The sequence below is a fragment of the Chiloscyllium plagiosum genome, unplaced genomic scaffold, assembly GCF_037043375.1.
Source record: "Chiloscyllium plagiosum isolate Xiang-an unplaced genomic scaffold, Cpla_swu_hap1 HiC_scaffold_48, whole genome shotgun sequence".
NCBI classification, from domain to species: Eukaryota; Metazoa; Chordata; class Chondrichthyes; order Orectolobiformes; family Hemiscylliidae; genus Chiloscyllium; species Chiloscyllium plagiosum.
This window is the reverse complement of record NW_028270186.1, coordinates 706,571-720,577: the sequence shown is the minus strand read 5'-3', so window position 1 is coordinate 720,577 and position 14,007 is coordinate 706,571. Positions and strand designations below refer to the sequence as shown.

At 43.0% G+C, this 14,007-nt stretch overlaps 2 protein-coding genes across 3 annotated transcripts in view; one reads left to right on the top strand and one right to left on the bottom strand.

Annotated features, from left to right (window-relative positions):
* dbnlb (drebrin-like b) overlaps positions 1-3,464 on the bottom strand; it is a 40,051-nt gene extending 36,587 nt beyond the window's left edge. Inside the window, exon 1 of one of the 2 annotated variants that reach the window (XM_043681174.2) lies at positions 3,336-3,464. In XM_043681174.2, the coding sequence (XP_043537109.1) occupies positions 3,336-3,418 (83 nt within the window). In that variant the 5' untranslated portion in view covers positions 3,419-3,464. The remainder of the gene's footprint in view (positions 1-3,335) is intronic. The other variant, XM_043681173.2, reaches the window with a different exon arrangement.
* Positions 3,465-3,609: 145 nt separating this feature from the next.
* The window catches only part of piwil2 (piwi-like RNA-mediated gene silencing 2), an 81,632-nt gene continuing 71,234 nt past the window's right edge, over positions 3,610-14,007 (top strand). The window contains exons 1-3 of the mRNA XM_087984387.1: positions 3,610-3,736; positions 6,212-6,325; positions 12,876-13,113. Coding sequence (XP_087840513.1) covers positions 12,895-13,113 — 219 coding nt within the window. The 5' untranslated portion in view covers positions 3,610-3,736; positions 6,212-6,325; positions 12,876-12,894. The remainder of the gene's footprint in view (positions 3,737-6,211; positions 6,326-12,875; positions 13,114-14,007) is intronic.

Genomic DNA, 14,007 nt, shown 5'->3' with positions numbered 1-14,007 from the left:
GAATCACCATTGTCCATCTGTTGGCATTTAATTAACCGCAACAGGCCCGTGCAGTCAGATTTGCTATAACACGTGTTTCTTCAATACAAATCCGCTATAAACACAATTGAAGAATTTAGACCATTCTTTGTAGAACGTGAACTTTCATGATCTGTATTGGCTATAATGCAGTTCCAGTCCTGTTGGCTTAATTGGTGCTGCTATTATGTGATTTTTTTTAAATGCAGGATCGCACAGGAACGGAACTATCATGTTAAATCAGAACAAACTGTCTTGCAAAATGCTTATCAGCAAATAACAAGCTGAATATCTAACAAATTGTGAAAGCACAAAGAACAAGTTCCTTTGTAGCTCGGAGACAGGTGAGCTGAGAAGGTTTGGAGAAGGTTACAGCCTCTTCTGATACAACGCGACAGTTCCATTCCCTTGCAATGCCGAATTTTAAGAAAATTGTGTCATAGCAACTCCATTTAAGTCAATGGGGCCAGAATCATGTTTTTGTCACTACCGGTCAGGAAAGTTTGTGTTCTACAAATAATAGTGTAAATTCTTCAATCGCCAATTTGTGTCAAAGAAACACATTCTGGCAGAACCAACTGTACTGAGAAAAGCCAAACCAAGGTCACAACTGGAGTTTGCTCACAACTGCATTTTGTATTTTGTCAGTTACACTAAAATCCAATTGGCAATATGAACAAATCATTAAAGCATGCAAATTTAATTCTCATTTGGAGGTGGCTGGTGTTGTGTAATTGCTATTCTAGTTCCCGATTTCCTGTTCTTCCTGTTTATTGAACAGCACAAGTTCTTCTTTCACACAGCTTTTGCCAAAGTTCAAACAGTGGGTCAACAACCACATCTTTTAGCTCTCTTTGCTCCCAGAAAAACAGACTTTATCTCTTCAATCTCTTCTTATAAATGAGAGGTCTCATGCGTGGAACTATGTTTTAAAACATCTTCTACTCTGTCTCCCATGTCCTTAAATTCATCTTTAAATGCACCATACAGAACTAGATATAACACCGCAAGCGGAGGCCAAACCAATGACTTAGCCAAGTTCAAAACAACATACTTGCTGTTGTACTCTACATTCTATGAATACAGCCTGAGATACTGACTGCTTTGTCATTTTAAATGATCTATGCACATATCCATCCAGGTCCCTGTCTTCTTGCATCCTTTTTCAAGATTTTTGGGGTTTTTTTGTGGTTTCTCTGTATTGCTCCTACTAAAGTTGATACATCTGTCCATTTAGTTTCATCAAGCACTTATCAGCAATTCTTTTGTCATTTTGAAATTCTGCACCATCCTCCTTGGTTAATCATGTTTCAGAGTTTGATGCCCGTCTCAATCTTTGGAATGATGCCCTACATTGTTAACATGTCTCAGGGAAGGTCCCAACACACACCCGTGACACTATGATTAAATGGTGGAGTAGACTCGATGGGTTGAATGGCCTTACTTCCACTCCAGTGTCTTATGGTCTAATATTTTATGACACACCTTTCTCAAACCCAAAAACACATGTATTAACCAATCCCCTTGACTTCAAACAGCCAATTATGTATTTATGTCCTGGCATAACTCTTTACACTATCTTCCTACACCTCAGTTAAAAGAGAAAAGAATCCTGTATGCCCTCCTAAATGCCTTAACTGTCCTGCCATTTTCAGGTGTCTACAGACATTCATGTTCAAGTCCATTTCTTTTTCAAGATGAAGTCCTATCCCTTTCAAGATGGCAGCAGAGTAACATGCAACAGGGTTCCTGCTTGGTAACTGGCTGCAGGAGCAGAAACAGACTGTAAGGCAGTGAGAACAAGCAGCAAGGTATTCAAAGGAGGGAGTGGGAGCAGGAACAGGCTAAGGCAGGGAGACCAGGCAGCTCAGAGCAGCGGCAGGGGTGAGGTCAGGTTCTGGTGAGGAATGCAAGCCCAGCATGGTCAGGCACTTATGGACCGTGATGTTGAACTGTTAACTGTGTTTCTTTGCTTTTCTACATTTTAACAAGGACAGAAATGTTTAACTTTTTAAAACTTTGTTTTCTTTATTTTTCTGCTTTGTACCAAGATTCTGTACTTTGATACCATTATACTGAAGACAGCATCTTAAGTGGAAACGTATAAACTTTTCACATGTTCATGTGAACACGTGACAATAAACCTAATTTAATTCAAATAATTCCGGCCCATCCCCCAGTTTTATTTGCCTTGCCCAAATACAATATCTCACTTATCCATTAACATTTATTGTTCCACCCACAAAATTAATGTACCAATATCTTGCTATTTGCAACTTTCTCTGCACCAACTACATGGCCAATTTAGGTTATCATCTGCAAAGCCGAACTCCTCAATTTAAAAACAGCAATGTGATCAAAATATACTTCCTGGTTCTTGTTCTAAACTCACATCCAATAGAATTTATTCTTGGATTCCATAGCCAGTTACATTTAAGACCAACATGCAGTTTTGGACACAGTTCTTCAGGAAATGCAGATGAGAGTTGGCTTAAAATTATTCTGGGGATAAAGAGTTTGAGGTGAACTAAGAACATTGTAGATGTTGGGCTGCAATTGAGAGAAAATCAGAAGGCAATTTGACAAAGATATTCAAATCATAAATGGCCTGGATAAAACAAAAAAACTGCACTAATAACAGAATCAAAGATAGACAAGCACAAGGCTGGACGAACACAACAAGCCAGGCAGCACCATGAGATGGAGCAGTCAAACTTTCGGGTGAGACCCTTCAGAGGTTTACACCCAAAACATTGACTTTTTCACCACCTGATGCTGCCTGGCACCACTAATGGAAGTGTTGCTGGAATCCTTGGATGCTGCCTGACCTGCTGCGCTTTTCCAGCAACACATTTTCAGCTCTGATCTCCAGCATCTGCAGACCTCACTTTCACCACTAATGGAAGTATCACGATCCAGAGAACACGGATTTAAACTCATGGACAAAAGAAACAATCCAGACAGGAGGAGAATTTCTTTTCATGTAGTGTGTGGTGGAGGCAAGTTCACCAGAGATATGGAAATTTTTTAAAAAATGACTGTTATACAGTCACAGGGAGAAGGCGTGGCACCAACACATGGTCGAAGTCTGAATGATAGAGAAGCCACAGGAACGATGGGCCGAATGGGCTCCGGTGCTGAACGCCTCCCTTTAACTAAAGACTACACCAGGTAATCCCACCCTGATCCGTCCTTCACTCCCTTCAGCAAAACACAGTCAAACGAGCCCTTTCCCGCTCTCTCTGTAGCCCAGCTCAATACACAAGATCAATCTGGGCACTGCTGAATTTTCTTTACCCCCCGACCCAACAACTTACCAGTCAGTACTGGTCTTATCATTGACCACATCCTGGTAGGCAGCCTGCAGAGCAGGCCCATTCCGACTCAGGTTCAGCGCCATCTTTCCCAGCCAGCGACCACGCAGGCGCACAACCAACACGCCCTTCGTGCCGGGCACCGGTGCGCATGCGTCACGTACCTCTTCCCCGCCCGTCAACAGGGATACGTTGGCGCATGCGCCCCCGCTCAGGCTCCACCTTCTCTCAAGTTTTCCCACCGTCCGACCTCACGCGCAAGAAAAACCCACCCAGTCAGATTTAGAGGGGCCGGCGTTTGACTGGGGTGTACAAAGTTTAAAAATAAAATCACAAAACACCAGGTTATAGTCCACCAGGTTTATCTGAAAGGACTAGCTTTCGCAGTGCTGCTTCTTCGTCAGGTAATTGTTTCGTTTCGAGCGACGAAAAGCTTATGCCGGAAACGTCAAACTCACCCCGCTCCCAGGATGCTGCCTGAGCAGCTGCGCTTTCCCAGCGCCACACTCTTCAACCCGTGTCCCCCTCAGCCAATGGGAGAGCAGGTCCTGCCAGCAAAACGTTGGGGTCTGCGGGGCTCGACGGTTTGATTGATGGTTTATTTCCTCCAATGGGGTGGAGAGCTGGTGGTCGCGCCTGCGTGGGTGAAGGGGGGGTGTGTCCTGGTTTCCCGGTGGTTAGTGCGGCGCTCGCGGCTAGGTGTGGGGTGGCTGTTTGCTCGAGAGGCGACGGTTTGGAATCAATCAACGCCAGTATTTTCATCTCCGTAGATAGCAGGATAGCTCCTACCTGGTGTAATCCTCTGTGTCTTCTCAAGTTTTGAGTGAATGTTTTAAAGCGCTGATTGAGTTGGAGGGAGGTTTCATTCCAGCGGGGCGCTGAATTTTATCCCGCGTTTGGCCCCGGGGGGAAGTAAGGAAAACGTTTGGAAATAGGTTCGTATTCAGTTCAAAAGAAAACCAGTTTTGTAAAGTAAAGCGTCCAAAATTGGTTTTAAGTCAGAACAAAAAATGAAAGTGGTGTGAGGGAAAGGTCGTCAGCAGCATAAAAACAGATGGGAAGAGCTTTGGCCAATACTTGGAAGTGGAAAAATAAAGGGGAATGAAAGCCAGTGTTGGTCCTCCAGGACTGGTGGAGGCTTAGAATACATAGTTTGTGGCTAACTGCTTGTCAGAAGACTTGGGAATCTTCTTAAATACACTACAGGGAGGACTTGACTTCAAAAAAGTGATCATCATCAATAAGGGAAAGGTACCAGGACCTGATGGACTGCATCCAAAGATCTTTTAAGAACTGACTGCAGAGAGAGTGAATATATTGCACAAAACCTCCCATGTTTCCTTTGGCTTTGGACAAGGACTAGATTAGATTACATTACAGATTACATTAGATTACATTACAGTGTGGAAACAGGCCCTTCGGCCCAACAAGTCCACACCAAGCCGCTGAAGCGCAACCCACCAATACCCCTACATTTGCCCCTTACCTAACACTATGGGCAATTTAGCATGGCCAATTCACCTGACCTGCACATTTTTGGACTGTGGGAGGAAACCGGAGCACCCGGAGGAAACCCACGCAGACACGTGGAGAACGTGCAAACTCCACACAGTCAGTCGCCTGAGTCAGGGTCTCAGCCGCTGTGAGGCAGCAGTGCTAACCGCTGTGCCACCGTGCCGCCGACTAGTGCAGTTGGAAGCTATTAACCAGTTGCTTTGAAATCGGTTGTCAGAAATGATGTTGATACGATTATTATTATGGAAAAATACTTAGTAAATGGTATGATCAAGCAGAGTTGATGGTACTTCATGAATGGGAAATGGTGTGTAATTCTGTTTAAATAGTGATGCTCATAGTGGACTGAGGGAAATTGGTAGCGGTGATGTCTTGAAATGTCCAAATGTAATTTTATAAAGAGCCAAATCAAAGACCACATGGGGTGAACGTAATGTATCAGTATGGCTAAATGTTTGGTTAGCTTACAGGAAGCAGTGAGTAAGAATAAGAGACTTTTTGAGCTGGTAAGCAAAGGTGTGTGAACTACTTATAGTGCATATTCGTAATGTGGTTGATTAGACTGAACATATGGGAGCAAAGTTTGCTGGTGACATCCAAGGTGTAGGAAAGTAAAGTTGCCAAGATGTGAGAGAGAGAGTGTTTGCTAAGGCTTAAAGCCAGATGAAGTAAATGAGGGCAGATGGAACACAATGTGTAAAGTTAACTTCTCTCACTCCCAGAATGAAGGCTTATGAGGAAAGGCTGAAAAGGTTGATCCTGTAAGCACAAAACTATAGAAGAACAAGAGGTCACTTTGTTGAGTTCGGATCCTGAGGAAACTTGGTATGGTGGATAATGTCAGGATGTTTCCTTTTTAGGGGTCATTAAGACTAAAGAATAAGAGGTCCCTGTGTTTAAATAGAAGGGTGAAGTGGATCTTTCTCTCCCAGAAAGCAGTGGACACTGAGTCATTAAGTATATTGGCAATGCTAAGTTAGATTGCTTTTTGATAGAGTTCTCGTGTGTAGACAGGAAACTGGAGTTGAGATCAGCCATGATCTTAGAGGGTCCCATTGGCTGCCACCTGTTCTTCAGTCCTTTGTCCCTGTGTTGATTGCGATTAAATCTGGATACTAAAAGGACAGGCTGACCATACTGAGATCTCTGAAGGTCTGCCTTTATTCTTGTCCTTCCATCCTCCATTACATAGACTGCATCCTCAGGTGGTAGAGGATGTTTAACGCGACTGATTTGAAATTTAACTAACCCTGATAGATGGGTCACTTGAAAATATTTGTGTTCTGTACATTGGAGAATATTCTGAGGAATAGAATGTAACCCATATCATGTATGATTTCTTAAGTTTTTTTTTTCATTTGCAGGATGAGAGCATCACTAGCTCCATAAGGATTTATTGCTCATCCATAATTGTGCAGAGGGCCGTTAAGAATCAACCACGTTCTTGTAGGTGTGGAGTCACATGTAGGCCAGACCAGGTAAGGTTGACTGATTAATGCCCTGTAGGGAAGGAGACTATCAGATGGATGATTGCAACAATTGGTAATGGTTTTGCGGGCATCACCTATGAGGAAGTGGCTGAGGCGTTGAATAGATATTTTGTCAGTCTTCACAATGGTGGACACGAATGACATGCCAGTAGTTGACAAAGCGATGAAGGTAGGTGAGGATCTGGAAACAATCATTATCATGCAAGAGTTTGTGATTAGATTAGATTGCCTACAGTCCACACTGACCCCCTGAAGACTAACCCACCCAGACCCATTCCCCTCTGACTAATGCACCTAACACGATGGGCAATTAAGCATGGCCAGTTCACCTGATCTGTACATGTTTGGACTGCAGGAGAAAGCCCACACAGACATGGGGAGAATGTGCAAACTCAACATAGACAGTTGCCCAAGGCTGGAATTGAACCCAAGTCCCTGGCACTGAAGGGCAACAATGCTCACCACTGAGCCACCATGCCACCCTGTGCATGTGTTGGGCATGCTAATGGAGCTAAAGGTGGACAAGTCTACTGGCCCTGATGGAATGCATCCCAGGGTGCTGAAAGAGATGGTGGGAGAAATAGCAAGTGCACCTGTGGTAATTTCTCAAAATTCACTGGACTCTGGTGCAGTTCCAGCAGCTTGGAAAACAGTAGATGTGACGCCACTGTTAAAGGGAGGTAGACAAAAGATGGGAAATTATAGATCAGCCTCAGCCTCCGACGCTCCAGGGAAAACGGCCATAACCTCTCGCTGTAGCTCATCCAACAGAAAGTTACCTGTGCCTCCACCAGTGTCATCTACTGTATCCGTTGCACCTGATGTGGTCTCCTGTACATCAGGAAGACAGGGTGCCAACTTGCGCATCATTCCAGAGAGTATCTCTGGGACGCATGCACCAACAACCCCACCGGCCCATGGCTGAACACTTCAATTCCCCCTCCCACTCAGCAAAGGGCATGCAGATCCTGGACAGCCTCCAACGCCAAACCCTTAGGAACTGACGCCTGGAGGAAGAAAGCCTCGTGTTCCGCCTTGGGACCCTGCAACCACATGGGATCAATGTGAATTTCACCAGCTTCCTCACTTCCCCTCCCCCAACATTATGCCATCCCAAGCCTCCAACTGAAGATCTGGCTTTTAAGTCTACACTCTATTTTCTTGCAGCCCAGCACAGAGCATCCATAAACAGAGGTTATACGCTTCCGTGTTCCTCGGAGAAGTTGCGCACATGGCTTAATGCAAAGACCTTTTTATACTTTTCTTAAAACCAATGCAACAGGTAGATCACCACTCAATGTTAGCTTGATTTCAACTGTAGAAAGATAAACCAAAGATGCAAACATTTGCTTTTTCAGGCATGGATTTGGGGAAGGTGCACATGTAATCTTAGCCATTATTTCAAAGGGAATATAGTATAAAAGTAGGAAGGTTTTGCTTAAATTGTACAAGACCCTTGTCAAATCCTGGTTGGAATACCATGAACAGTCTTGGGCCCATTGCCTAAGGAAGGGTATACTGGCACTGGAAGCAGCTCAGAGAAAGTTCACCTCGCTGATACCAGATGTGGAGTGACTGTCTTTGCACATGTATTCATTGCAATTTTGAAGAGTGACAAACGTGCTTGATATACAAGTTTCTTAGGGGACTTGACTGAGTGCATTTGTAAAGTCAATTCCCCTTGTGGAGTCGAGGACCAGGCACCTTAATCTGAGAATAAGGGCAACTGCTCTGCCCAGGACCATATGAACCTCCAGAGAGTTGTGAACACAGCTCAGTTCATCGTGCAAGCCAAACTCCATCCATTGACTCCATCTATACCTCTCACTGCCTTGGGAAGACAGCCAACATTATCAAAGACCTTTTCTGCCCTGGTTATAATCTTTTTCAGTGTTTTTCATTACAGATAAGGTACAAAAGCTGGAGCATGTGTACCTCAAGATTCAAGAGCAGCTTCTTTCTTGGTTTTATCAGACTTCTGAATGGACCTCTCAAACTTAAAATTTGAATATTGATATTGTTCTTTGAGCATCTTGTCTACAATTGTAACCTTGTTTTCTTTGCACTGTTCTTTTAAACTAATGCACTTTGCATGATATGATCTACCTGTATAGCACACAAAACAAAACTTCACGATATCGAGGTACATGCGACAATAAATCAAATTAAGTTAAACTAAGGCAGGAAAGTGGATGATCAGATCAGCCATTATCTCATCAAATGGCAGAGTAGACTTGATTGCAAAAGAGGAAATTTGGGAGGTCTTAGAGAATGTAAAGATGCATGAATTGCTGGGACCTGGTCTAATGTATCCCAGAACATTGTGGAAACTAAGGGAGGAAATTGCGAGACCCTTTTCAGAAATATTTGCATCATCTTTATCTATGGCTGAGCTGCTGGAAGACAGGAGGCTTGTTATGTTGCCTATTTTAAAGAAAGGTGCAAGGAGAAGCAGGGCAACATAGACCTGTGACTAGGGCTTTGGTTGTGGGTAAATTGTTGATGATTATAAAAGATGATCAGCATGCTTTTATGTGAAGAAAATTGTCTCTCAAACTTGATTGAGTTTTTTGATCAAATTACCCATAAGCTTGTTGAGGGCAGAGCAGTGGATGTTGTTTACTTGGACTTCAGTAAAACCTTGAAGGTTCAGCATGGCAGACTAATTAGTGAAGTTAGGTCCAATGAGATTCAGGGGAGCTTGCCAATTGGATATGTAATTGGCTTAATGGCAGGAGACAGTGGTTGTGGAGGGTAACATTGCAGACTGGAGGCCTGTCACCAGTGCTGGTCCACAGAGATTTGTTCTGAGTCCTTTTACATGTTCATAAACAATTTGGATGAGAAGATGGAAAGCATAGTTTGTAAGTTTGCAGAGTGCACCAAAACTAGTGGTATAGTAGATGTTGAAGGTAGTTTTCTAATATTACAAAGGGATCTTGACCAAATGGGTCGATAGGCTTACAAATGGCAGATGGAGTTCAATCAGAACAAGTGCAAAGCACTGCATTTTGGGACAACAAACAAGGGTAGTACTTATGCAATTAATGTTCAAGACCTGGATAGTGTTGGAGAACAGAGGGACCTCTGAGTTCAGGTGAGTATTAATTGAAGTTTGCATCACATACAGACAAGGTAGTTTAAAAAAGCTTTTGGTACACTTGCCTTATTTGCTCAGTCCTTTGAATGTCGGAGTTGGGAAGTCATGTTGAGGTTTTACAACTATTCCCAGATTCTCCTTGGGATCCATATCAGCCTTTACTTTGGCCAACAAAATGGAAAACCAAGTTTACAGAAGTTCTGGTGCCACAGAAAATCTCGGAGCACAAATGGAAATTTCTAATGAGTTGCAGTAACTGTCAGCAATAGTGGGCGGCACGGTGGCACAGTGGTTAGCACTGTTGCATCACAGCGCCAGAGACCCGGGTTCAATTCCCGACTCAGGCGACTGACTCTGTGGAGTTTGCACATTCTCCCCGTGTCTGCGTGGGTTTCCTCCGGGTGCTCCGGTTTCCTCCCACAGTCCAAAGATGTGCAGGTCAGGTGAATTGGCCATGCTAAATTGCCCATAGTGTTAGGTTAAAAGGGGTAAATGTGGGGGTATGGGTGGGTTGCGCTTCGGCGGGTCGGTGTGGACTTGTTGGGCCGAAGGGCCTGTTTCCACACTGTAAGTAATCTAATCTAAAAAAAAAATTCATTTCTCTCTTGGCATCATGCAATAATGACCCATGATTATAAACTGAAGATGGAACCAATTAGTTATATACTTAACAAGGACTCGTTTCTGGTGTTAGGAATGATTAATATGTGAGGAAAAGCTGACAAACTGGACTGAGGTCCATTAAGTGAAGGGAGATTCTATTGAAATGGAAATAATCCTGAGAGGACTTGATTGCGAGGGTGTTGCCTCTTGTGATACAGACTGGATTTGGGGAGCACAGTTCAAGAATAAGAAATGTAATGTTTAAAGTTAAGAGGAGGAGACTTTATTTTCCCTCAGGGTTACATGAACTAGGAATTCTCTCTCTTGGAAAACAGTGGAGGCTGGGTCTTGGAATTTGTTCAAGGCTCAGTGAGATAGTTAATAAATGAAAGAGTTGTGTTATGGGCGAGCGTTGAGCTGAGAGCACAACCAGATTGACTGTGATCTTATTGAATGGTGCAGCAGCTTGCAGGATCGATGGTCTGTTTGTGCTCCCAAGTTGCAGGTTCCAAAGAAACACCTTCCGAAACTATGTAGGGGAGGTGGAAATGTGTGGTTAAGGGCCTGAATGACTTTTGCTGTCTGATTTACTGATTCACCAGCCGTGTATTTTAATGATAAATTACTCCAAGCTACATGCAATTTCAGAAAATAGTGAGGAGACCCGAACCATGAAACTGATGCCAACTCCAACACCTTCTATTTTCACAGCAACTTCAACCTACTCCAGTTTAGCACGTAACTTCAGAAGAGCTGAAAGACTGTTGTTCAGACACATGGCTGCAGTTACAATTTAAACAGTATCCAAACAGAGGGGAAATAACCAAGCCGTTGATAGAATGAATTTTGGAGCTTAGTGCCTGGAGGCTGAAAGAATGGCCACCAATAGTGCAATGATTACCAACAGAATTAGAGGAAGGTAGGGCTAGATGAGGTTACATTTGGAGATTATTAAGACAGGAAAGGTGTGGGGCTTGGGGAGGTGACAGAAAGGGAGAGGGTTAGGGTGCAAAGGTTAGAGATAGGGCTGTAACCGTGACAGGAATTGTAAAGAAAGATGACAGTTTTGCACCAATCTGTTCATGTTAATGGTCAGAGGGACTCATTGTGAATGACAGGCTGAGAGACAATGCTCAATAGTATTGACATGCCACCTCCTGGGCAGGTAGCATGAGATCATTGTCATTTGGACAAGATCAAATGGAAAGAAGAATTAGGACGTGAAATGTGATCGTGACTGATGAATAGTGAATGAAGGCATAATTAACTGTTGGAAAGATTATGCCAAGTCAGAAATTTCTCATACGCTGATTGGGAATCTGATCAAATCTGCACTCAAGTCATCCAAGTAAGTCAGAATAGAACACTTCCAACTACAAAACTATTCTGAAATGAGCCCAATAAGAGAAGTTGACTCTTGAGAAAGAATGGTGTCACAAAAATCTGTGACTCAGATGTGGTTCAGATTCAAATTAGAATTGCTTTCTTCTCTATCTGATTGTGCTTTGTGTGACCTGAGTGCGTGATACTCAGCAGAGCAGCAGTGACCTCCAGAAGCATGGAGGGAGCAGTTTTGGATCTGTGTTTCATTTTTGCTCTTGCAAAGGACTCCTCCTTGTTCTAGAATTTGGAGTTTGTCATCAATGCAGAATCTTTTCTTGTCCAAAAAGTATGAAGTTGACTCACTTTGAAGTATGCTATCATCTTGCAAGTGCCCCACAGATGATTCTCGCTGAGAATATCTGTGTGATTCACACACATTATGCTTTGTTGCACATCTTATCTCAAATTCTGAGTGATCTCTACAGTCTGAGGTGACATGTAACAATATAAACACAAGGAGAATGAAGCCCCTGATGTCAGTCGATCTTGAGATAGCCAGAATTTGCTTCACTGATTTACCTTCAATCTCTGAAGAGAGTATTTTTCTTTCACCCCATTCTCCATTTCAGATATCTGTAACTTCTAATCACCTATACCCCCTCATCTTGCTGATTTTAACTGCCAATTAAACATGCTCTCACCTCCAGATTCTGAGTTAGCTGATGACTCAGTAGTGCTGGTCTCAATCTAATGTAATGGTCTCGAACTAGCAGCTAAATCAATTGTCCGGTACTTGAACAGTAACACTGCAGTTAGCCCACTCTGTGTTAATATCACAGACTTGCTGTCTTGAGGTTTCTGTTTCATCTCACAATCAGTGTTTTATTGGCTGCTTTAGTTCTTCAGATGTGAAAAGCACGATATAATTTAGTTTTTTTAAATTTCCTCTTCAATTAACTTGAATGGTGAAATGTTGCATACCGCATGAGCTTGCAAATTTGGCTTCAAGATGCTGCTTTGTCATGGGTTTATTCAGAAAGTAGGCAGTCTTTGTGTTGTTGTAGTTGACGTGCTTGCTGTAAAGTATAAGCTAACTTGCATTTCTGTTGAATGTGATTGTCTGCAACCACCAAAGTGCTTTGTGCCAGTGACATACATCTGATTTGTGTTCTCTGCGTCAGTACCGATAACCTGTTTTATATTGGGGTACCTACTCTGTTCCTGTTCAAAATAATGCTGCGGAACCATTGCTGTTCACTTGAGGGGGCAACTGTGGCCTTTGTCTTTCAGATAAGACAATAGATAGCATCTCTGGTAGTCCTGCAATCTTACAATTTTGACACTGACCATGTCTAACCTGGAGTGAAATAACCTTGTGATTAGGCTGATGGTATGAGCTACACAGCCAGGGCTAACATGCAAAAAATAAAATCCAGAACTGATTTAAGTGGAGTATCTGTGCTGTCTTTGTGGAGCACTGTGATGTTAGAATGTGATTACTTCATTTTGCAGATTCTGCCCTGCCTCCTCAATGTCCGATCGACCTAGTCTCCCTTCACGAGGTGGCTTGCCTCGTGCTTCTCTTGACCCTGATCTCCCTGGATGTTGCCAGGAGCCAGCACAGAAATTGGGAGTGGCCTTGCCAAGAGGGAGAACAATTCTAAGTGTGCGACCCCCGAAGTCAGAGTCCTTGCGAGATTACCCACTGCAAGATGAGCAATTGGCAGCCAATCTCGGATTTACCCACGGAGTATGTATGGCACATTGTTTTTACAAAACTTCCAAGTATTTCATAGCGCATGTCCTGATTTTTATATTTCGGAAAACAAAGCAAGGTTCAGTTTAAATTTTCTGTGGGATATGTTGATTGCTGTGCAACCTTATAAGGACATGGTGTTCAACCCTATCAATCTGTTCACGTACATGGCTTATTTAAAGCCACGAAGTCATATTAAATAGAGTTTTCCGAGGTGATGAATTTAAACCAGTGATTCCTGTGCAAGTCTTGAGAGCATTTTCCCTGGCTTAGTTGCACGAGTAAAGTACGTTTGAAATGTATATCTGTTTGACTTATTCCCTATCGGGCAATCTTAGTAATAATTAAGTTCAGCTGAGTGAAATTTTGGTCATAATTGCCCATTATTTTACAGAATTAATTTATGGAATGGAGTAAATTTCTGAACTTGGTAATTTTTCAGAGTTCAAAGCCTATTCTGAACATGATTCAGATTTAGTCAGATGTTATTTCTGTTTGGCTCTACTTTGGTGCTGCTAATTAGTTCACTATTTTGTTTGTTTTTCAGATTTCTAGCGTCCATATTATTTTTGTTTTGATTGAACGTATTCAAATTGAGTGAGAATGTTATTAGTTTTCTCAGATAAGTTTGAAAGTGTTAAAAGCTGCAGTGGATGCAGGGGCCTTAGAGATGAGCTAAACCGTGTACACAACATAGAGTCATAGAGATGTACAGCATGGAAACAGACCCTTCGGTCCAACCCGTCCATGCCGACCAGATACCCCAACCCAATCTAGTCCCACCTGCCAGCACCTGGCCCATATCCCTCCAAACCCTTCCTATTCATATACCCATCCAAATGCCTCTTAAATTTTGCAGTTGTACCAGCCTCCACCGCATCCTCTGGC